This window comes from Heterodontus francisci, chromosome 8 (genome assembly GCF_036365525.1).
Source record: "Heterodontus francisci isolate sHetFra1 chromosome 8, sHetFra1.hap1, whole genome shotgun sequence".
In the NCBI taxonomy this organism is placed as follows: Eukaryota; Metazoa; Chordata; class Chondrichthyes; order Heterodontiformes; family Heterodontidae; genus Heterodontus; species Heterodontus francisci.
Genome location: NC_090378.1, coordinates 89517934 through 89540482, shown reverse-complemented (window position 1 = coordinate 89540482; position 22549 = coordinate 89517934). Strand labels below are relative to the sequence as shown.

Sequence of the window (22549 nt, the reverse complement as noted above, 5' to 3'; positions counted from 1 at the left end):
ACATCTGGTGGAGATGCCACAGGCCAGGCGCAGACATGAGCGGACGATGGGGCAGTCCATCCAGGCCATGACAGCTGCCATGTCCCAGGCAAATCAGCGCATGGCTTCTTCCACGGAGAGGATGGTGGCCCTGCATACCCTCACCTCGGCCATGAGCTGGTTGCAATAATAGATGTGGGGGGAAAGAGGGCCTAGAGACTGTCTCTGCTTCGGGTCCTTCTTAGGAGAGCAGCAAGGGTCCTACAAGCCTTGAGAGGGAGGAGACACGACAGCGGTCCATATCTGGGGTCCCTCCACAAGGCGATTCCAATGTGGACACCGGCTCCTCAGCCCCTCCGCCGGTGAGTCCAGCTCCAGCAGCCACGACATCTGTGGACAGCCCTGCACTGGTGCAGGAGGCCCTCAGGCAGCCGAGGCCCTCCAGGCCTCATGTGTCAAGAAGACGACCGCCCAAGTCATCCAAAGCCAAAGGGCGTCCTGAACAGTAGCCTGCCTCCAGTCAAGCTGCTAACGCACAGGTTGCACTGCAAAAGAGCACCCGCAAACGGTTAAAAAAGACACCATGACACCTATGGGTTATCACGGGTGAAACGTATATGCATTGATTAGTACTCATAAAATGTTTCTCTAACAGGCGTCTCCTTTTTACTGTGTGAATGACGCATGCCAGCACGTGCGGACTATGTCTCCTCCCATTACATCATTGACCTGAGAGAAATGCCAATGTAAGGAAAAACATCACCATGCCAGTATGCATGATGTGGCACTGCATGGGTGCAGTCACATGGGCAATGGCTCAGTCATATGCTGCCAGTAATGGTGGAGACACAGATGTCACAGATGCAGAAGACTGCCTACCAGATGAAGCACGATGATGTGTGACATGGGGAGGATATTCTGCAACTCAGGGATACTGAAAGCGCTCAGCAATAAGGTGCTGCCAAGCATCCCTTGCTCTTTGCTGCTCGGAGTGCGATGCTTCGATGATCTTCGTCCTACCATGCGCGTATGCCGCTGCACCTCCTCCATGTCCTCATCGTCCAAGGATGTCTCCTGCTCCTGTCTCTCATCATCCTGCAAGGCCTCCCTCCTGTGTATTGTAAAGTTGCGCAGAGCACAACATAGAGCAACGATGCGTTACTCTTTCTGGTGAGTGCTGTAGGGCCCCACACGATCTGTCCCGGCAGCGGAAGCACATTTTGAGTATGCCGCAATGGCCCCAAATCCGACGGCCTTTTGGGCCTGAGTCTCAGGCTCTGTCCTGAAGCGAACATAGTTACTGGCCCTCCTGTATAAGGCATCGGTGACCTCTCTGATACAGCAGTGTCCTGCTCCCTGTGAAATGCCACCCAGATCGCCGGTAGGTCCCTGGAATGATGCGGAGGTGTAGAAGTTAAGAGCCACAGTGACATTGAGGGCTCAGGCATAGGGTGCACTGCTACAGGTCATCATTCAGCAGTGCACAGAGATGCATCACCGCCTCTGGACATCAGCATTCGCCTCTGACACTGGCACTCCGACTTCTGCAGGTATATTATGCGGGGCAAGTAGACCCGCTGTCTTCTCTGGCGTCGAATGCACTTTGGTGGCTCTGCTGCTCGCTTCCATGAGCTTCCATGTGGGCTGTGCCTGCCTGATGGTTCCGCCTCCGGGGGCAATGGCTCCTCATGGCACTTGGATCAAAAAGACAGGATAGATCATCCTGATCTATACACTGCAGGTGAATTCGCTTCCTTCAGTAAGTCAATGGCACCTATCAGGGGAGAGAGTGACGTAAATTGGTGCTTCTGCTGTGTTCCTACATCACCTATATGGCATGGCATGACATTGCCCGTCTTAGCTTTGCATAGAAGCGGGGCAGCATCCCCACACAAAAGGGATCATGGAGTGCTATTGCCCCCCACTCCCCCAAACAGTGTTGGCCGATTGCAGGGTCAGTCCCCTTCAGCCCCCTGTCAAATGTTAGTGGGCGCAGAGTGACCCCCTTTATGGTAGTAGGGCACAGGGTACCTCCCTTCTTACGTGCAGAGTTATAACCCAGACATTGCAGACCCCCATCCACCTCTCTTACATGCAGAGTTGAAACCTGGGCATTGCAGCTTCACACCTACCGTCACAGGCACTGAGGACTGGCGCTATTATGCCACCAGCTTTTCATGGACGTGAAAGTGAAGGCACGAGTGCCACATGACCGAATGAAGATCACAACCTGCTGCCTGAATCACAGCGACCTGCATATTAATGAATAGAAGTGCCCATTTGTATGTTTAAATTGAGGTCCCGTTGCTGAGCAGCAGGGGGGGAGCGACATGAGGCCTCACCACCACCGCCAAAATCAAGCGGGCCCCGCCGGCATTGAGCTTGGTGGCGGGCCTCATCCGGAGCAATCTTCATGCCCCACGCAACGCCGCCCATGTTTCGTAGTTCTAGACTCACTAGTCAGGGGCAACATTCCATCAAGCCCAGTTTCCTCAATCCCTCCTCATAAGACAATCCCACCATCCTAGGAATTAGTCTGCTTAACCTCCGTTGCACTCCCTCTGTTGCAAGCATATCCTTCCCTCGATGAGGAGACCAAAACTGTACTCCAGGTGCGGTCTCACCAAAGCTCTATACAATTGCAGCAAGACTTCTTTACTCCTGTGCTCAAATCCCCTTGTGCTGAAGGCCAACATACCATTTACCTTCCTAATTGCTTTCTGTACCTGCATGCTAGCTTTTAGGGACTCATGAACAAGGACACCCAGGTCCCTTTGGACATAAACACTTCCCAATCTCTCACCATTTAACAAACACTCTGGGCTGGATTTTGTTGTCCCGCCGCCGGTAGCAGCAGCGGGTGCAGAAAATGGCAGCCACCCCGCATGGGACCCACGCCACCGCGATGATGCAGCAGCTGGCCACTTAACATATTGACGGCAGCCGCCCCCCAAATCATGTGGTGGGGCAGCATTGGCGACGCGTTCATGGCATCACCTGATACAGGAGCAAGTGCTGGCGCCATTTTTAAAAGGCTGCCAGCCCTGCAACCACTTCAACATAATGCAGAGTTGTCCCCTTCTGCCTGCCTCCCTTTCCCATACAAATCATGCAGAGTTGACCCTTTCCCCAACTCGGTGGTGCAAGCTTCTCTTGGACAGGTAACTGAAGGCATGTTGATGCCGCATGACGAGCTCAAGATTGGGAACTGAAGGTAAGATCACCGCGAATTAAATTTAAATTTATGCAGAGGCATTTGTGGCAGCCACTGCCTCACTGATTCTCTTCCCACACCCCCACCCACACCCCCCCCCCCCGCCACACCATGAAATCCTATATCGGGCTGGGAACAAAATCCAGACCTCGGTCTTTGTTTCTTAAATAGTGGGGTTACATTTGCTACTTTCCAACCTGCAGGAACCTTCCTAAAAATCGACAGAATTTTGAAAGATAACCCCCAATGCATCCACTACCTTGAGAGCCACCTCCTTCAACACTCTGGGATGTAGCTCATCTGGTCCAGGGTATTTATCAACCGTCAATTCAGTTAATTTTTCAATTACTGTCTCTTTATTAATACTAATTTTTTTTAAGTAAAAGTAATTGTTTAGTTTCTCCACCATTTCCCTATTCACTATTATAAATTTTCCTGTGTCCTGCCACGGAGTGGGTGTAGCATTATTGGTTAAGGAATCAATAACTGCTGTGAGGAGGGATGATATGCTAAATGAATCATCCAATGAGGCCATACAAGTTGAGCTCAGAAATAAAAGAGGCAGCCACGCTACTAGGAGTGTACTATAGACCCCAAATAGTGAGAGGGAGATAGAAGAACAAATATGTGGGCAAATTTCTGAGTGCAAAAATTATATGGTAAACCAGTGGGAGGCATTCAAAAGCGAGATTCTACAATCACAGTGTAGCCATGTCCCCACAAAGATAAAGAGGAGTATGGCCAAATCTAGAGCACCCTGGTTAGTTAGAAGCATGCAGGGTAAGTTAAAGCACTAAAAGAAAGCTTATAACAGTCACAAAAGAACTTAATACTTTAGAACGTCTAGAAGAGTATAGAAATTGCAAGGGTGAAGTAAAAAAGTAAATTAGGAAAGCAAAGAGAGGACATGAAAATTTATTGGCAGGTAAAATCAAGGAAAACCCAAAGATGTTTTATCAGTACATTAAGAGCAAGAAAATAACTAAGGAAAGGGTAGGGCCTATCAGAGATGTAACTTATGCGTGGATGAAGATGTGGCCAGGGTTCTTAATGAATTTTTTCTCTGTCTTCACAAAGGAGAGGGATAGTGCAGACATTGTCGTAAAAGACAAAGAGTGTGAAATATTAGATACGATAAGCAAGTACTAAAGGATCTGACATCCTTTAAAGTATAAAAATCGTCAGGATTGGATGGATTGTATCCCAGGTTGTTTAAGGAAGTCGGGGAGGAAATAGCAGAGGCTCTGAGGATCATCTTCAGATCTTCACCAGATACAGGCGAGGTACCCAGAATATTGGAGGTCTGTGAACGTTGTACCATTGTTTAGAGGGTGCGAGGGATAGGCCAGATAATCATAGGCCAGTCAGTCTTACCTCGGTGGTGGGTAAATTATTAGAATCAATTCTGAGAGACAGGATAAATTGCCACTTAGAAAGGCACAGATTAATCAGGGTTAGTCAGCATGTATTTGTTAAGAGGTCATGTCTTACTAACTTGATTGAATTTTGAGGAAGTAACATGGAGGTTTGATGAGGGTAGTGCAGTGGATGTGGTCTATATGGATTTTAGTAAGGCTTTTGACAACAGCACACATGGCAGACTGGTCAGAAAAATGAAAGCCCATTGGATACAGGGAAATGCGGCAATTTGGATCCAAAATTGGTTCAGTGACAGGAAACAAAGGGTAGTGGTCGACGGATGTTTTTGCGAATGGAAAGCAATTTCCAGTGGCGTTCCACAGGGCTCAGTGTTGGTCCCTTGCTGTTTGCAGTATATATTAATGATTTAGACTTAAATGTAGGAGGCATGATTGGGAAATTTGCAGATGACACAAAAATTCTCCGTGTAGTTGATAGTGAAGAGAATAGCTGGAGACTCCAGAATTATATCAATGGTTTGGTTGAGTGGGCGGAAAAGTGGCAAATGGAATTCAATCCAGAGAAGTGTGAGGTAATGCATTTGGGGAAGGCAAACAAAGCGAGGGAATACACAATAAATGGGAGGATATTGAGAGGGGTAGAAGAAGTGAGAGACCTTGGAATGCACGTCCCCAGGTCCCTGAAGATGGCAGGACAGGTAGATACAGTGAAGAAGGCATACGGAATGCTTTCCTTTATTGGCCGAGGTATAGAATACGAAAGCAGGGATGTAATGCTGGAACTGTATAAAATGCTGGTTAGGCCACAGCTGAGTATTGTGTACAGTTCTGGACACCACATTACAGGAAGGATACAATTGCTCTGGAGAGAGTAAAGAGAAGATTTACAAGAATGCTGCCAGGGCTTGAAAGTTGCAGCTATGAGGAAAGATTGGATAGGCTAGAGTTGTTTTCCTTAGAACGGAGGAGGCTGAGGATGACTTAATTGAGGTGTACAAAATTATTTGGAGCCTAGATAGAGTAGACAGGAAGGACCGGTTTCCCCTGGCCGAGAGGTCAATTACCAGGGGGCACAGATTTAAGGTGATTGGTAGAAGAATTAGAGGGGACAAGAGGAAAAACGTTTTCACCCAGTAGGTGGTGGGTGTGTGGAATTCACTGCCCAGATTGATGGTGGAGGCAGAAACCCCAACTCTTTTAAAAGGTACCTGGACATGCACCTGAAATGCTGTAACCTTCAAGGCTACAGACCAGGTGCTGGAAGGTAGGATTGGATTGGGCGGCGAGTTTTTTCAGCCGGCGCAGACACGATGATCTGAATGGCCTCCTTCTATGCCGTAACTTTTCTATGGTTCTGTGGTCTCCACCTGTAATAGACCTACATTTGCCGTTGCCAATCTTTTCCTTTCACATACCTAAAGAAGCTTTTACAGCCCGCCTTTGTTTCTTGCTAGCTCGCATTCATATTCTCTTTTCCCTTTCTTTATCAGTTTCTTGGCCATCCTTGCTGGATTCCATATTGCTCCCAATCCTCAGACTTACCACTTTTCCTGGCAACCTTATAAGCCACTTCCCTTGATCTAATGCAATCTTTAACTTCTTTTGTTAGCCACAGTTGATTCATCTTTCTTGTGTTTTTGTGTTTTGATGGTGCAAGACAGATCACTGAAAACAATACAGCAGAAGAGTTTGTCTCCGTAACGGGATAGGTGTGAGCGCCAGGAAGGAGATCACTTGTTCAGCAGGGGTGGTTTTTTTTGAAGGATAGAATTCAGTTCTGGTGGAATGACAGGAACATGCGGATGCTGAGCAGGAAAGGATAAACTTTCATTTACTGCAAGAAAATGTGTTATGTTTCCAACCAAAGTATTTTGTTTAACAGTTGTAAAAATATTATTTATTGCTATTTGAAACCCAGTTAAGTGTTCCACAAATGAAGTCTGACTACCTGTGCGCAGAGGTAATATTGTGCTCAGAGTAGTGTTAATGTTTGTAATTGAATCCTAACCTCACAAGAGCATCCACACTCCATCTGTGAGTGTAATTTCCAATTTTTCTGTTAATTACCCTTACAGAATGAGTGCCAATCTGAACTGAAATCTGTGCCAGGTTCTCTAGGATCAACAGGAATACCCATGACCAGATTCCAAATAAGCTCCTGGAAATGGAAAAAGGTTGCATCCAAACCAATTTTATCTTATACACGTTTGTTCCAACAGATATCAGGAATCTTTATACTTTGTTGAAAGTTTTGCATGACGTCATCAATTTGTTAAGCCTGACAACTAGGGTTGAATTTTAATATCTTGCCGCCGAGAAAGTGTGTAGTGTATGCAAGAGATGTGCGCCGTGGAGCTGCTGTGATATTTCAGTAAAATTCAGCACCAACTGCTGGGGGGGTGAGGGGGGACTGGCAGAAATTTGAATGGCTCAAGAGATTAAAACTCAGTTAGTACTTCTAACCAAACTTAATGCTAAATTCAGAGCTTACTTTTATAAAGCAGAAAAACAGCAGACATAGCAAGGGTATAATCCAAAATGGATGCAGTACATGATGCAGAATTTCAGCCTTAAATTGTTCTTGTAATATAAAATATTAGTCTAACCTGGATAAGTGTTGCTGCTTCATTCTGCACTGCTTGCATCTTAATCATCAACAATGCTTTAACTTTCCTCTTTGCAACACGAGCACGCCAAAGAGTTTGTATAATAATCGTAGCATTGGTTTTCTTCTTGACATGCTGACGATGGAGGAATCTACGCACAGCTGCTTGAATGATACGGGCAGCTTGATCTTTTTCCTGAAACGCAATTCAATTGTTATATTTAGAAGAACGAACTTGCATTTTAGGTAGCACTTTTCATGGCCTCAGGATGTTCCAAAATGCTTCACACCCAATCTTCTTGCAAAAATGCCCTTTTCTACATATGTTTTTCAATTACCAATCTAATATTGACGCAGGGAAGAAAAGGAAGACAATCACTAATGATGCCAGTTCAATACTTTGCACCCTTCATGTCATATCATCTACCTTTAGCACTTCCCAATAAAAGATAGCTAGCTAATTTGAGGTTAAATGTAAAAAATAAATCCTAGTCCACTGTACTTGATTTTGTGCTACAATATCTATTGTAAAACAGATAAATAAGAAAGGAAAATCCAGAGGAAGCACTTTATTTAAAAAGAACTAAGTGCTTGAAGGATAGATTTAAAAATCTAATAAATTTCAGGAAAGAATAGTACGTAGGGTAGCCTGTTCTGCAAACTTACCATGTGAAATAGTCAAAGCAAGACTTCGTCAGGTGCTAGGGACATCAAGTTATGATCTTTGTTCACAAAGTCAGAACAGATAGTTGTTTCCTGATTTTTCAGTTGCATATTTTGCACAACCCATCACCACCAGAATACCTCAATGTCCTGGGCAGCACAATTAAACCCCAAAGATGAATTACAAGTTTTCAGCTTAATATGGGATTGTAAAATATGTACTGTGTAAGGGGTCGCTGGACATGGGCATCTCCACAGATAAAGAGGATGATGCAATGTCTAAAAGTAAGGGCTCAGCAATGACTAATAAATCTGGAAGAGGCCTATCTGATCACTGGTGCTTACAAGAAATGGTACTGAACTAATTAAGACATCGTAACAATGGGTAACGGGATAATTGGAAGTGACTGAGGACAACATGTATTTTAGCTATGTGCCTGTCTATATTTTACTACAATTAATTGATTGGTTATACTATATATTTTGGTTTCACTACATTTATATAGGCCATCACATGCATTTACAAAAGACAGAAGCGCAAGGGGAGAGCCAACTGTGTAACAGCCCTGACAACCAATTTTATCTGCAGCACCTGTGAAAGAGTCTGTCACTCTAGAATTGGCCTTTATAGCCACTCCAGGCGCTGCTTCACAAACCACTGACCACCTCCAGGTGCTTACCCATTGTCCCTCGAGACAAGGAGACCAAAGAAAAAGAAGAGACATGCATGCATCTTTTCTTCACTACGATTTCTTGATGATATGCATGAAATGTAACAAAGGAAAAATGTTGTACAAGTGTGAGCAAATCACTATTGTAGCACTCACTCAGCAATCATGAATATGTTGTTTCAATAAAGATCTGATCCTGCATTGTTAAAACTGTATGCATTTGTGTACTCTGGTGATTAAAGTAATGAGACAAATTCGAACGAGAACACAGTCCAACAGAAGTCATACAATTTATTTAACCATCTGGCTTTTTCCCATGGTCAGTAAAGTATAGTTACATGAATTTTAACCAAATGCTAAGACATTCAATAATTGCCCAAGTCAGCTATAGGTTACCAAACCTCCATGAAACTCTCACACACATTACTGGATGAAGAGTTCGAGCTTCAGTAAACTACATATTATTCCCACACATTTGCGATTATGAGGTTTGACTACAGCCCACTGTAAAATACCCAACTTTCCTTTTCATCAGGATGCAAATGTTAAGCAACCAGTTATTAAAATAGGCCAATATTTAATAATCTACATTTTCTTAAAGATTAGCTTGTTCCAACATACACTATTGTATAATATTTGTTTATGCCAAAAGGTCAGATGCATTGCAAAGTTTTCACTCAATACATGGCAGTTAGTTTTAGCATAATCCTGTAAAGAATGGTCAATTTAGGTGGCAATGAATATACAGGAAGATAATGACACTACCTGTAAAAGCCGAATCTCACAGTTTAACTTGTACTTCCTCCAAGCAGTCTGTATGATTCTGGCAGCTCTTGCTTCTTTTCGAAGGTCAAGAAGACGAGCGCAAAGAAATGAAACGTAGGTAATAACAACCTGCAAAGAATTTTTAAATATGCATTGAAGAAACAATCTTGATAAAGTAATGATAGAATTGTAAGACAGAGCATAGTGACTATTAGGAGTGACTATGGCATTATAGTAAATCAGCAATGATCTGATAAAATAGACAAAATGCAAACCTGAACCACATAAACAATTCATTAAAAGTGCAGTCTAGTAAATCTTAATTCTGTGTAAAACAACATCTGAAGAAATTACATCATGTACTATTTAATGCTTTCACCTGAAAGCAAGGGTCTTAAATTTTACCTTCTCCTCTGGGATAGTATTCGACATATCGATATGGCGAATCATCGCTGGGACACCTCCAAGTGCTGCAACAGCAGTAGTCACCAAATTAAAATTCTTCTTTTCATTCTCCAGAAGTTCTTCATAGATCCTAGCTGATGAAGCTTAAAAGTGAAAATACATTATTCTGTAACATTTGAACAGCAATATTAAAAGCAACAGGTGGCTCAAGTACATTTTTTTTTATTTGTTCGTTTCATGGGATGTGGACATCGCTAGCCAGGTCAGCATTTATTGCCCATCAGAAGGTGGTGGTAAGCTGCCTTCTTGAACCCCTGCAGTCCACATATCTAACCATTTACTTAATTGTAACAAAAGTCAGCATTTCACTTTAATACCACATAATAATAGAACCATAGGAGTTTATACCACATAAGATGGACTGTTGGCTCTTTGCTAAAACAATTCAAAACTAGTCCCACTGCCCTGCTATCTCCCCATATCTTCCTCAACATTAAATATTTACCAACTTTGTCTTAACGAAATGCAATAGTTCCAACTCTGCATAAGATTTCTCCTGATCTCTCCATTTTAACTTGATGAACCCTAGTCACTGATTCATGAACCACAAAAAATAGCCTTTCCCCATTCACCCCATCAAAAACCTTCATAAATTTTAGAACCTCTTAACTCACCTCTTGGACTTCTTTGCTACAGTGGAAACAATCCAAGAATCTAAATTCTTTCCTCATAAATCATTTCCTGTTCCTAGCATTATCCAAGTAACAGTCACGCCCCACAAGTGCCAAGCAATGACCCTCTCCAACAAGAGAATCTCACCACCTCCCTTTGACATCTTTGACATGCAACAGCATTACAAATCACTGAAACCCTGTCAAAATCCTGGGTGGGGGGGGGTGGTCACCTCTAATCAGAAACTAAACTGGACCAGCGACATAAATACTGCGGTTACAAGAATAGGTCAGAGTATGGATGTTCTGCAGCAAATGACTCACCTCCCAACTTCCCAAAGCCTCTCCAACACCTACAAGGCACAAGTTAGATGTGAACTGGTAGACTTTCCACTTGTCTGAAGTTCTGACAACACTCAAGAAGCTCAACACTATCTAGAACAAAGCAGCCCATTTGATTGGCTCCCTTCCACCACCTTAAACATTCACTCCCTCCATCACAGGGACAGCACAGCAGCAATGTACACCATTTACAAGATGCATTGCAGCAACTTGTCAAGGCTTCTTTGACAGGACCTTCCAAAGGGTGGCCTTGATTACATAGAAGAATAAGGGTAGCAAGTACATGGGAACACCACCATCTGCAACTTCTGCTCCAAGTCATACAACAGCATGACTTGGACCTATATCACCGTTCCTTCACTGTCACTGGGTCAAAACCCCAAGCTCTCTTCCTAACAGCACTGTTGGTGTACCTCCACCACATGGACTGCAGTAATTCAAGAAGGCAGCTCATTGCCATTTTCTCAAGGGCAATTAGGGACAGCCAATAAATGCTGGCTTTGCCAGTGACATCCACATCCCATGACAAATTAAAAACAAAATCTGGGCCAAATGCTTTCTATGGATTTAATCTCTTTCCTTGGCATGTGGTGCCCAAAACGGCACAGTACGCTGACTGTGGCCTAGCTATTGCTATGCACATAATTGCCTTCATCTCTGAACTTCATGTTCTTAGCTATAAAATCCAAAATAGTACTAGACATTTTTATGGCTTCATCTACCAGTACTTACATTTACAGGGAAAGAGGCATGTTGATCTTTATCTTTTTAGTTCAAATGTACTTTATGTCACATTTAGCTGAATACTATCTGGGGAAAATCACGTGAAGTTCTGAATTTGTAATGTATTTGTGCTATTCTCCAATAATCCACTGTAGATAATTTGCACTGATAGCTCTTCTTTCAACAGTCGGGGCCTGCAGCAACATTCCAAAGTTCCAAGTGGCATTTATAGTCAGTTGTTACCTAACCCAAAAGGCCACTTTATGAACGTGAACCCTAACAGTGGAGTTTGTTTTGAATTCTCCCCATTCCACATTGAACAGGAACAGCATATGGGGGAATTAAAATAGGGTAAGTTCATTTACAGGCACAGTTCCCTTCCTTCCTACCCAGGAGCAATTTATCCTCGGCGTCTTTCGAGCCAGCTGAGGCTGCCATTACAGGCAGGCACCAAATTAAAATTTAAAAGTCGCAGTTGGCAACACTGGCTGGGAAAGGAGAACCAGGTGGCAAGCCTCACTAGAGAAACCTAGCAGAAGGCAGAGTGGCCACAGTAAGTTCAATATTTGAAAGAATTCCTTAAAGGCCAGAACAAACCGGAGTACACCTCCCGACACCACAAAGAATCATTGAGCCTCTCCCTCCCCTGATCAGTATTAGCTGTGCAACATCTACTCATCCCCTCCAAGCACTAACGATATGTCAGGAACCTGCTCCAGGAGAAAAGGAGTGTTAAAATTGGCCAGCCCTCACTTCCTAATATCAGACTGTAACTCATGCTTCCAGTCCTCATATACTAATCCATCCAGAGTTTCTACAAATTCAATCCGGCTGAAATAAGCCAAACTAAAGAAGAAGTTGGCGGAATATTAAAAGTAGGTCAGGTCAGGCATAATAGAGTTTCTGCAATCTTTAATCATTGTTTCAGCAAACATCACACTGAAAGCCAGCTCCGCTCACAAAACAGACCACGCCTCCAGATTAAAATAACGATCAAGGCAAGTTTTTGCCAATTGTGGCCATTCGAGGAGGCTCTTCAAATTGAGCTAGTCTTTTTTAAGCACACAAGCACTAGTAAGCATGCTTTCAAGTATATCAGTATTAAAAAAAAATCATTGAGAATCTGAGTAGCATACAGCAAAGAAACTAGTAAATGGTTTGGTATAGCTTTTTTTTTTAAAAGGAAGTCATTTTTTATTATTTAAAAATCAGGTTACTCACAGGTGGACTAGGCACTTAGTAAAAATGCTTTTTTGGCAATGAACACGTTTTCAGTTGTATTAATAAAACTGCACCAGGTTACCATTCACATACATCAAGGAATGTTTTTGTAAATGCAAAGAAAAAACAAAAAAAATACATGCGAGTATGATTCGCGATTGTGCTGGTTTTATGTTTTACATTTCAAGTTTCTGATTATGTAAAATGAGTTTGGGGTGTGGGGAGAAACTTGAATCACACCTTCACTTAAGTAAAAGGGCACAATTTGTGCTGGCTGCGCCTATAGGGGAAGCTGCACCCCATGGTATTTGAATGGTTAACGATTACAGTACCAGATAAATATGCAGGCAAAAAGCCAAATTATATATCTGGAAGATTTCTTTTTCCAGAAAAACTGTTCTTTGCAATGGTGGTTAATGTATGCGAGTGCACCAGTCCTTTAAGACTGGTTCCTGAAGGAAGACACTGGAGGCATATCACAAATATGTGGGGTAGTTAAGTTGGAATCATGGAATGGTTACAGCATAAAAAGGAGGCCATTCAGTCCATTGTGTCCGTTCTGGCTCTCTGCATGAGCAACTCAGCTAGGCCCACTACCCCACTTTCCCCCATAGCCTTGAAGTGTTTTTCTCTTCAGATAAGTATCCAATACCCTTTTGAAAGCCACGATTGAATCTGCCTCCACCAGTCACAGGTAGTGCATTTCAGATCCTAACTATTCTCTGCATAAAAAAGATTTTTCCTCCTGGCGCCTTCAGTTCTTTTGCCATTCGTCTTAAAATCGGTGTCCTCTGGTTCATCTAATGATTCATTTAATCAGGAGGTTATAACGGATTCCTGAAGATTGCTTGATGGGTCTACAGTCATTAAATAGCTACTTGGTTTTTCGCTTAAAAATGTTGGTCCTCCTCTGGGTTTTTGCCTAATCCAAGAGTACTATTTCTGTTTGGGAAGGATAGTGAAAAAAGTTGTATAACCTAGTTAAAAAAAGGATGGGTCTGCCTTTTTCTTGTTATTTTTATGCTTTCAGATGAAGTCTGCTCCAGTAACAGAACTGTTCACTCACATTGCCAATCAAATTAATGTTCCCAATACCAAGATATTCACAAAAGAATTCCCATACTTATGCACATTGCCCAATTTCAGCTTTTCTGATCCATCCACTATGAACATTACACAAGTCACAGATTACAGTTCAAATAGTTGGTCACCTCATTGCAACAATTATATCTATTTACCAAAAAAAAACTTTAAGTAGGTGTTCCTAAACTTCATCAATAATAGTGCCATATTACTGGTGCGAAATGGAGAACCAGGAAGCTGCATTGCTAAAGTCAAATCGGTTGACATTTGAGCTACACAGCTCGTTAGCTCAGTGCTGCATTTGATTTTCTTTTAAAAATGGACAAAGGTCTATCCCACCCAATGGAATGGCAAGGTTATGTTGACAAAACCCTCGTTCCCCATGGCGTAGAAATCAAGGGAACATTGGAAATGGAATGGGCACCCATTCTCTCAATGTAAATGAGACTGGGTATTGCGATGTCAGGCCTGACTGATGGGCAAAAACCATGTATAGCTGCGTTGTAACAGCACATCAAGGCTCCAGGAGTTGTGTGGCTGATGCATTAAAGCACAAAAGTTTGTACTGCAGTGGCATTGTACTTATGATGGTTGCACTACAGCATGATAATTAATTATTTTTTAATGACTTTACATCATGAAAAAAAACTTTTTGTGTACAACTAAATAAAGGTACAGATCAATGGGAGAAAAAAATTATATATTTCTAATGAAACACATACATTCTAGAAACAACTGGTAATTTAGCACTTGAGCACAAATGCCACCATAATATTCCAAATACTGACCATACTTACTGAGGTTTGTCGGCATGACATCAATAGAGCTTTCGTCAGAATCACTGGTTGATGTATCAATTGCCACTGTACCATGCTGTGCACATTCTACCGTCTGCGTTGTTCGTTGACAGATATCATGAAGAGCCAAAAGGCCAGGGTGATAATGATGGATAAGGTAACATAAAATTCGGCCATCAGAAAAGGCTACAGTGAAGTTCTCAACCTGAAATAAGAAATAAAATAATTGCATGACCCATACAATTTCACTGTTACTTTGAATACTTATTACTGCTTCCCTGAGACACTACTTATAAAATGGTAGTTTCTCAATAGTCCAGCTGACCACATTTCAGAATATTCTCTCAAAAAAGAAATTTCTTTCAGAAATGCTGTCAGCCTCTATTTGGCATTTCATTTCCATTTGCCTTGCTTTTCGGTTACAGAATCAAACAATAGTACAGCACAGAAGATGGCCATTTGGCCCGACAACAGCACCAGCTCTTTTGAAGAGCAACCCAATTAATCCCACTTCCCCACTATTTCCCAACATCTCTAATTCCTATTCCTTCAAAATTTTAATCCAAATTCCTGTTAAAGGCTACTATTGAATCTATATCTATTACACTCTCAGACAGTGGATATAAATAACTAACAACATTTGAAGGTCGCTTGGCTGTTCCCTCAGGCTTTAGACAATTGTTAAAAGTTATAGGTTTTGTATCGAGCTTGAATCTTGTCCCTGGTTTAATTGTTGCTTTTGCAAAAAAAATCTGACTAGTGACTGAATTTATGGAGCCTCTGCAAAAGTTAAAACTAGTCAGAACTGGTTAATTGTTACAGGCAACTGTACTGAACTCTTCATGGTAGCTACCAATTCCTCATGATTCAAACCACTAAATGTTATATTGCCAATTTTATACTTAACCATAACCAAATACAATGCAATAAACCTATTTGGGATTGAAACCAAGCTCCTAAGTCTTCAACAGCATCCTAAAACAAAATTGGCTGTGAAGTTTACTGTGTGGATCATTGACACACACACACACACACACACACACACTAAGAAAAGTAAAAAAAAAAAGTCTGTTTGGGCACGGAGTGGGATTAGACTTGGCTATGGATATGATTGCAATCGCCAAACAGCCAGCCAATAGTGACTGTCTAGTCTTGCGCATATAGTTACATAGACAAGTAATGAAAGGTGAACCATATACACAAAAGTACATTTCAAAGACGCAGAGAAAACCGTAATTTGATCAACTTTGTGTGGTTAAAAACAACAAATGGACTTACTTGGACACCATAATATCCACAAACAGCATTAACCCAATTCATTAGCAACTTGATCTGTGGGCTATATTTTTCAGGCACATTAAGGTCTTGATCTTTTGTTGGGTGGGACAGAACAGACACAGAGCGCAGAGCTGCCAGTTTATGCCATGTAAGCAAAGTTTTTTGCAGGAATTCAATCTCTTCTTGTACCTGACCTTCATTTAACAAAATCTCCACCTAGGAGGATAAAAGCAATGAAGTCAAAACTTAATAGTGCCCACATACACTATAAAGCACAGCTGAGATTACATTTTAGCATCATCACCATGCAGCCATATCAATTGTGATACTGAACAGTATATTTTTCTACTTGAATCTGACTTGCTGCTAGAAGACGAAACACAACCTGATCAAACAGACAGCAGCAAATGGGGGAGGAAAGGTGATGGGGGTTGCTTTTCTAATAATGTTAAGTTATTGTTTGTATTCTCCATTCATTTCAGTTTATCAGCATATACGGTTATATTTATAATCAAAGCCCCACCTTTATCCAATAGGATAACACATGGGTGTTACAAGGCTTCACAAGATAAAATTCAGAGAAAGAGACAGGTAGTCCCCTCTGCTTTCCAGACAGAAATATCCCAAATGATGGTGAAAGCAAATAAATGAAGAAAATCATATCACATTTCCCAATAGGGATCCTGCATAATTTCAATACGAACCAAGTAACTCTTGCCTTACAAAATATTAGCACATCATCTTTGAAGGTTGACAACAGTATACTTTTTAAAAATACAATTAAATTTCTATAGTGTACACAATACCTGAAAGGCAAAGATGATTCTCCACAGCAGTGCTAAAGTTTTTTCCCGATGTCCATCAACAATATCTCTAGAATCTATTATGTTGCCTATTGGATAAAAATTAAAAATGCATTCAAAATAAATTACATTGAGAATACAAAGATTTTTATTCAAGTCACGGATATAGAATTTCAATTTTACCTTGCTCATCTTTCAGATCAACTCCTGCAGTTTTAAGGGCATTCAATGCAACATCCACATTATGCAACTTTTGAAGACGGCTAATCGCTGGAAGTCTTAGCTGTTTTGAGAGTTTCCAGTTTCGTGTGAGAAGTTCCACTGTTCGTCTGCAAAAAGTTATCCAAAGCAAATGAAAAAAATCACATTGTACTGAGCATGTGAATTTTAAATTACACATCATTAGCAATTCTTAAGACCATTCTAATTTTCACCTAGCAATTTTACTATAGATTTTCTTAGTCACAATACTTTACTTCATCAAGTCAAAGGCAAATTAACTTCATTTCACCCTTTCAAAGTACCCGTCCTTGAAATATCATGGGTAGTTCAGAAGGTCCAGCTACCCGGGTTCAGTTCTGGGTACTGCCTGCGCAGAGTTTGCAAGTTCGCCCTGTGTCTGCGTGGGTTTCCGCCGGGTGCTCCGGTTTCCTCCCACAGCCAAAGACTTGCAAGTTGATAGGTAAATTGCCCATTATAAATTGCCCCTAGTGTAGGTAGGTGGTAGGAGAATGGTGGGGATATGGTAGAGAATATGGGGTTAATGTAGGATTAGTACAAATGGGTGGTTGTTGGTCAGCACAGACTCGGTGGACCAAAGGGCCTGTTTCAGTGCTGTATCTCGAAATAAAATAAACATGTGAGAGTAAAATTTACTATAATAGCCAAGTGCTTATTCCATTCTGTCCCAAATTAATCAATGTAAATTTGCTCAAACATTTGCTGGACTCCCCATAAAGCTGTACGATAGCCCGTGTTCCTTATTCAATGCTGTGCATACAATGTAATTTTTTATTTATTAAGCTGCATTTTAAGACTACAATCCAGAGCCAAACAGACTCTCTGATGGTAGAGTACACAGCATGATTTCCCAAGGTGGCTCTAGCTCAGTTCCTGGGTGCATTGGTCTGATCTTCCAAAATTCTGCATATTTTGGTACAGTCCCAGTGGATTGAAAGGTGGGAAAAATTATTCAAGTGCCAGGGGTGGAGGTAGAAAACTGAGAACTACAGGCCAATGAGCCAGACATCATTCGTCATCAGAAAAATGCTTGAATCCATAAAGGAAGTGGTAATAGGGAACTTAGAAAACCATATAATTAGGCAGAATCAATATGGTTTTATATAACAGAAACAATGTGTAACAAATCTACTAGAGCTTTTTTTTTATTCGTTCGGAGGATCTGGGCACCGCTGGCTAGGCCAGCATTTATTGCCCATCCCTGTTTGCCCTCGAGAAAGTGGTGGTGAGCTGCCTTCTTGAACCAATGCCGTTCCTGTAGTGTAGGTACACCAATAGTGCTGTTAGGAAGGGAGTTCCATGATCTTGACCAGGCGATAGAGAAGGAACAGCAATATAATTCCAAGTCAGGATGGTGCGTGGCATGGAGGGGAACTTGCAGATGGTGGTGTTCCCATGCATCTGCTGTCCTTGTCCTTCTAGGCGCAAGAGGTTGCAGGTTTGGAAGGTGCTGTCAAAGGAGCCTTGGCGAGTTGCTGCAGTGCATCTTGTAGATGGTACACACTGCTAAAACTGTGCATCGGTGGTGGAGGGAGTGAATGTTGAAGGTGGTGGATGGGGTGCCCATCAAGCAGGCTGCTTTGCCCTGGATGGTGTCAAGCTTCTTGAGTGTTGTTGGAGCTGCACCCATCCAGGCAAGTGGAGAGTATTCCATCACACTCCTGACTTGTGCCTTGCAGATGGTGGACAGGCATCGGGGAGACAGGAGGAGAGTTACTTGCCACAGAATTCCCAGCCTCTGACCTGCTCTTGTAGCCACAGCATTTATATGGCAGGTCCAGTTCAGTTTCTAGTCAATGGTAGCCCCCAAGATGTTGATAGTGGGGGATTCAGTGATGGTAATGCCATTTTTGTGATTCTTTCATGGGATATGGGCATCGCTTACGAGGCCAGCATTTATTGCCCATCCTGAATTGCCCTTGACAACGGAGTGACTTGCTCAGCCATTTCAGAGGGCAATTCAGAGCCAACCACATTGTTGTGGGTCTGGAGTCACATGTTGGCCAAGCAAGGTAAGGACAGCAGATTTCCTTCCCTAAAAGGACATTAGTGAACCAGATGGGTTATGACAATGGATGATAGTTTCATGGCACCATTATTGAGACCAGCTTTCAATTCCAGATTTTTTTTTTAATTAATTAATTGAATTTAAATTCCACCAGTTGCCATGGTGGGATTTGAACCAGTGTCCCCAGGGCATTGGTCTGGGTCCCTGGATTAATAGTTCAGTGACATTACCACTGTGCCACCCTCTCTCCATCACATCAAGTGGAGATGGTTAGATTCTCCTTTGGTTGATATGGTCATTGCCCAGTACTTGTGTGGCACGAATGTTACTTGCCACTTATCAGCCCAAGCCTGGATGTTGTCCAGGTCTTGCTGCATATGGACATGGGCTACTTCAGTATCTGAGGAGTCACGAATGTTACTGAACATTGTGCAATCGTCAGCGAACATCCCCACTTGACCTTATGATGGAGGGAAGGTCATTGATGAAGCAGCTGAAGATGGTTGGGCCTAGGAAACTACCCTGAGGAACTCCTGCAGTGATGTCCTGGGACTGAGATGATTGACCTCCAAAAATCACAACCATCTCCCTTTCTGCTAGGCATGACTCCAACCAGTGGAGAGTTTTCCCGATTCTTTCCCATTGTCTCCAGTTTTGCTCAGGCTCCTTGTTGCCACATTCAGTCAAATGCTGCCTTGATATCAAGGGCAGTCACTCTCACCTCACCTCTTGAATTCAGCTCTTCAGTTTATATTTGGACCAAGGCTGTAATGTGGTCAGGAGCTGAGTGACCTTGGAGGAACCCAAACTGAACGTCAGTGAGCAGGTTATTGCTGAGAAAGTGCCGCATGATAGCACTGTTGACAACCTCTTCCATCACTTTGCTGATGATCGGGAGTAGACTGATAGGGCGGTAATTGGCCGGGTTGGATTTGTCCTGCTTTTTGTGCATAGCACATACCTGGGCAATTTTCCACATAGCCAGTTAGATACTAGTGTTCTAGCTGTACTGGAACAGCTTGGCTAGGGACGTGGCTAGTTCTGGAGCACAAGTCTTCAGTACGATTGCCAGAATGTTGTCAGGGGCCATAGCCTTTGCAGTATCCAGCGCCTGCAGTCATTTCTTGATATCATGTGTAGTGAATCAGATTGGCTGAAGACTGGTGCCTGTGATGCTGGGGACCTCAGGAGGAGGCCGAGATGGATCATCCTCTCAGCACTTCTGGCTGAAGATGGCTGCAAATGCTTTAGCTTTGTCTTTTGCACTGATGTGCTGGGCTCCCCCATGATTGAGGGTGGGGAGGTTGTGGAGCCTCCTCCTCCTGTAAGTTGCTTAATTGTCCACCACCATTCACCACTGGATGTGGCAGGACTGCAGAGCTTAGATCTGATCTGTTGGTTGTGGAATCACTTAGCCCTATCTATTGCATGCTGTTTCTGCTGTTTGGCATGCAAGTAGTCCTGTGTTGTAGCTCCACCAGGCTGACATCTCATTTTTAGGTATACTGTTACTGCTCCTGGCAAGTAAAGGCCTGTTCCAGTCAGAAAAAAGAACCCGACATGAACCTGACCAATCCACAGCGGACCCGAGCCCGACCTGGCCCGAGTCCCTCCAATTTCGCCCCGAGCCCAACCCGACCCAAGCCCGATCATCCCTTTACTTACCTTCCGACTGGGAAGCTCCACGAAGCTGCAGTGCATGCGTGATGACGTCACAGTGATGTCACTCGCTCACCGCGCAGCCTCAGTTTCGTCCTGGACTCCCAGCTCAGCTTTATTCTTGATACTTACCGGAAGAGCACTTAATGGGTGTGTCTGGCCCGACCTGACCCGAGCCCGAAAGCCGGACCCGGAAGAGGGGCCCAACCCGACACGTTGTCGGGTGCCGTTGGGTTGCAGGCCTTTACTGGCAAGCCCTCCTGCACTCTTCATTTTTTGAGGATGTAACTAGCAAGGTAGGGGAAACCAGTGGATGTAGTATGTTTGGTTTTTCAAATGCTTTTGATAAGGTGCTACACAAAAGTGCACAAGGCAAGGGTTCATGGGGTTGGGGGCAATATATCAGAATGGATAGAAGATTGGTTAAAGAACAGAAAACAGAAAAGGACAGAAAACAGTAGGAATAAACGTGTCATTTTCAGGTTGACAAGCTATTAATAGTGGGTGCCACAAGGATCAGTGCTGGGGATTCAACTATTTACCAGGGGAGAAGGTGGTGGATAGTTAAGGGCAAAAGGGGGTGGGTGGTGATACAAGAGCTGCCTTTGCCACCGGGGACCCCCTGTGGGCCGTAGATTGCCCAAGGAGGAGGGCCCCCGCCACCATACACGGAGGCTGCCTGCAGTTACTGGGTGGCCTCCCCACACAGCGGAGACACCCTCCGCCACTGGCAAAGTGACAACGGCGGCAGGAAAAGGCCAATAATTGGCCATTTAAGAGCCTTAATTGCCTCTGGGCGTGAAGGTCATCCTTGGCCTTCCCTGCCCTGGACAATATTTCATGGCATCAGGAAGGCAACAGGCACTCCATTCCCCCTCATCCCCTTTCGCCTTCTCTCACAATTTTATTGGCCCCCCGCCACCCTTCCTGTCCCTTGAGGGCTCATAACATTCAGCCCAAAGAGTCTGCAAAGGGATATAGATAAGTTAAGTAAGTGGGCAAGATGGTGGCAGATGGAATATAATGTAGGAAATTAGAGGTTAGTCACTTTGATAGGAAGAATGGAAAAAACAGAATCTTAAGTGGTGAGAAAGTATTAAATGTTGGAGTACAGAAGGATTTAGGTGTCCTTGTACACAAAATTAACATGTAGGTACAGCAAGCAATTAGGAAGGTAAATGGTACGTTGGCCTTTATTACAAGGGGTTGGAGTACAAGAGTAAGGAAGTCTTGCTGCAGTAAAGGGTTTTAGTGAGATCAAATCTGGAATACTGTGTATTGTTTTAGTCTCTGTACCATGATCGTATTGAATGGCAAAGCAGGCTCAATGAGCTGCATGGCCTACTCCTGCTCCTATGTTCTTATGTTTTTTCCTATGTTTACTAGATTGATTCCTGGGATGAAAGGGTTGCCCAATGAGGTCGGATGGAATAGAATGAGCCTATATTCTCTAAAGTTTAGACGAATGAGAGGTGATCTCATTGAAACATAAGATTCTGAGAGGATTTGAAAGGATAGTTGTTGACAGGTTATTTCCTCTGGCTGGAAGTCTATAAATAGGACATTGTTCATTTATGACTGAGATGAGGAGAAACTTCCTCACTCCGAGGGTTTCTGGCTGCTCAGTCATTGAGTATATTCAGGGATGAAACTGATAGGCTTTTGGACTTCAAAGGAATTGAGAGATATAGGGACTGAGTGGGAAAGTGGAGTGGAGGTCAAAGATCAGCAATGATCATATTCAATGGCAGAGCAGGCGAAAGGGGCCATATGGCCTACTTCTAGTTCTTATGTTAAGAAATTTGGATAAATGTTACAACATATTTTTGCTGATATTTTCTCTGTTAGAGAGCTATGGGTGCAGGCAAATGAGGAAGGGTGTACGAGGAGTGGAAAATAATTTGTTTGAAATCTTTTTTTAAGGCATCTAAATAACTGGTTGGTCCAAACCAGAATATATAAAAGAATTTCAATGCAGGCTTAATGAAGAATTACAAAATTGAGAATTTCTATAAAAATGGAGAAAAAATGATGAAGCAACAT

The 22549-nt window shown here is 43.0% G+C and overlaps 2 protein-coding genes across 3 annotated transcripts in view; one reads left to right on the top strand and one right to left on the bottom strand.

The window, feature by feature from the left end:
* LOC137373011 (complement factor H-like) overlaps positions 1 to 22549 on the top strand; it is a 621771-nt gene that overhangs the window by 263003 nt on the left and 336219 nt on the right. The window lies entirely within an intron of this gene.
* The window catches only part of aspm (assembly factor for spindle microtubules), a 103468-nt gene that overhangs the window by 57244 nt on the left and 23675 nt on the right, over positions 1 to 22549 (bottom strand). The window contains exons 11-17 of one of the 2 annotated variants that reach the window (XM_068037705.1): positions 16783 to 16928; positions 16603 to 16688; positions 15797 to 16012; positions 14510 to 14723; positions 9682 to 9824; positions 9277 to 9405; positions 7179 to 7373 (exon numbers count right to left, since the gene is read on the bottom strand). In XM_068037705.1, the coding sequence (XP_067893806.1) occupies positions 7179 to 7373; positions 9277 to 9405; positions 9682 to 9824; positions 14510 to 14723; positions 15797 to 16012; positions 16603 to 16688; positions 16783 to 16928 (1129 nt within the window). The remainder of the gene's footprint in view (positions 1 to 7178; positions 7374 to 9276; positions 9406 to 9681; positions 9825 to 14509; positions 14724 to 15796; positions 16013 to 16602; positions 16689 to 16782; positions 16929 to 22549) is intronic. The other variant, XM_068037707.1, reaches the window with a different exon arrangement.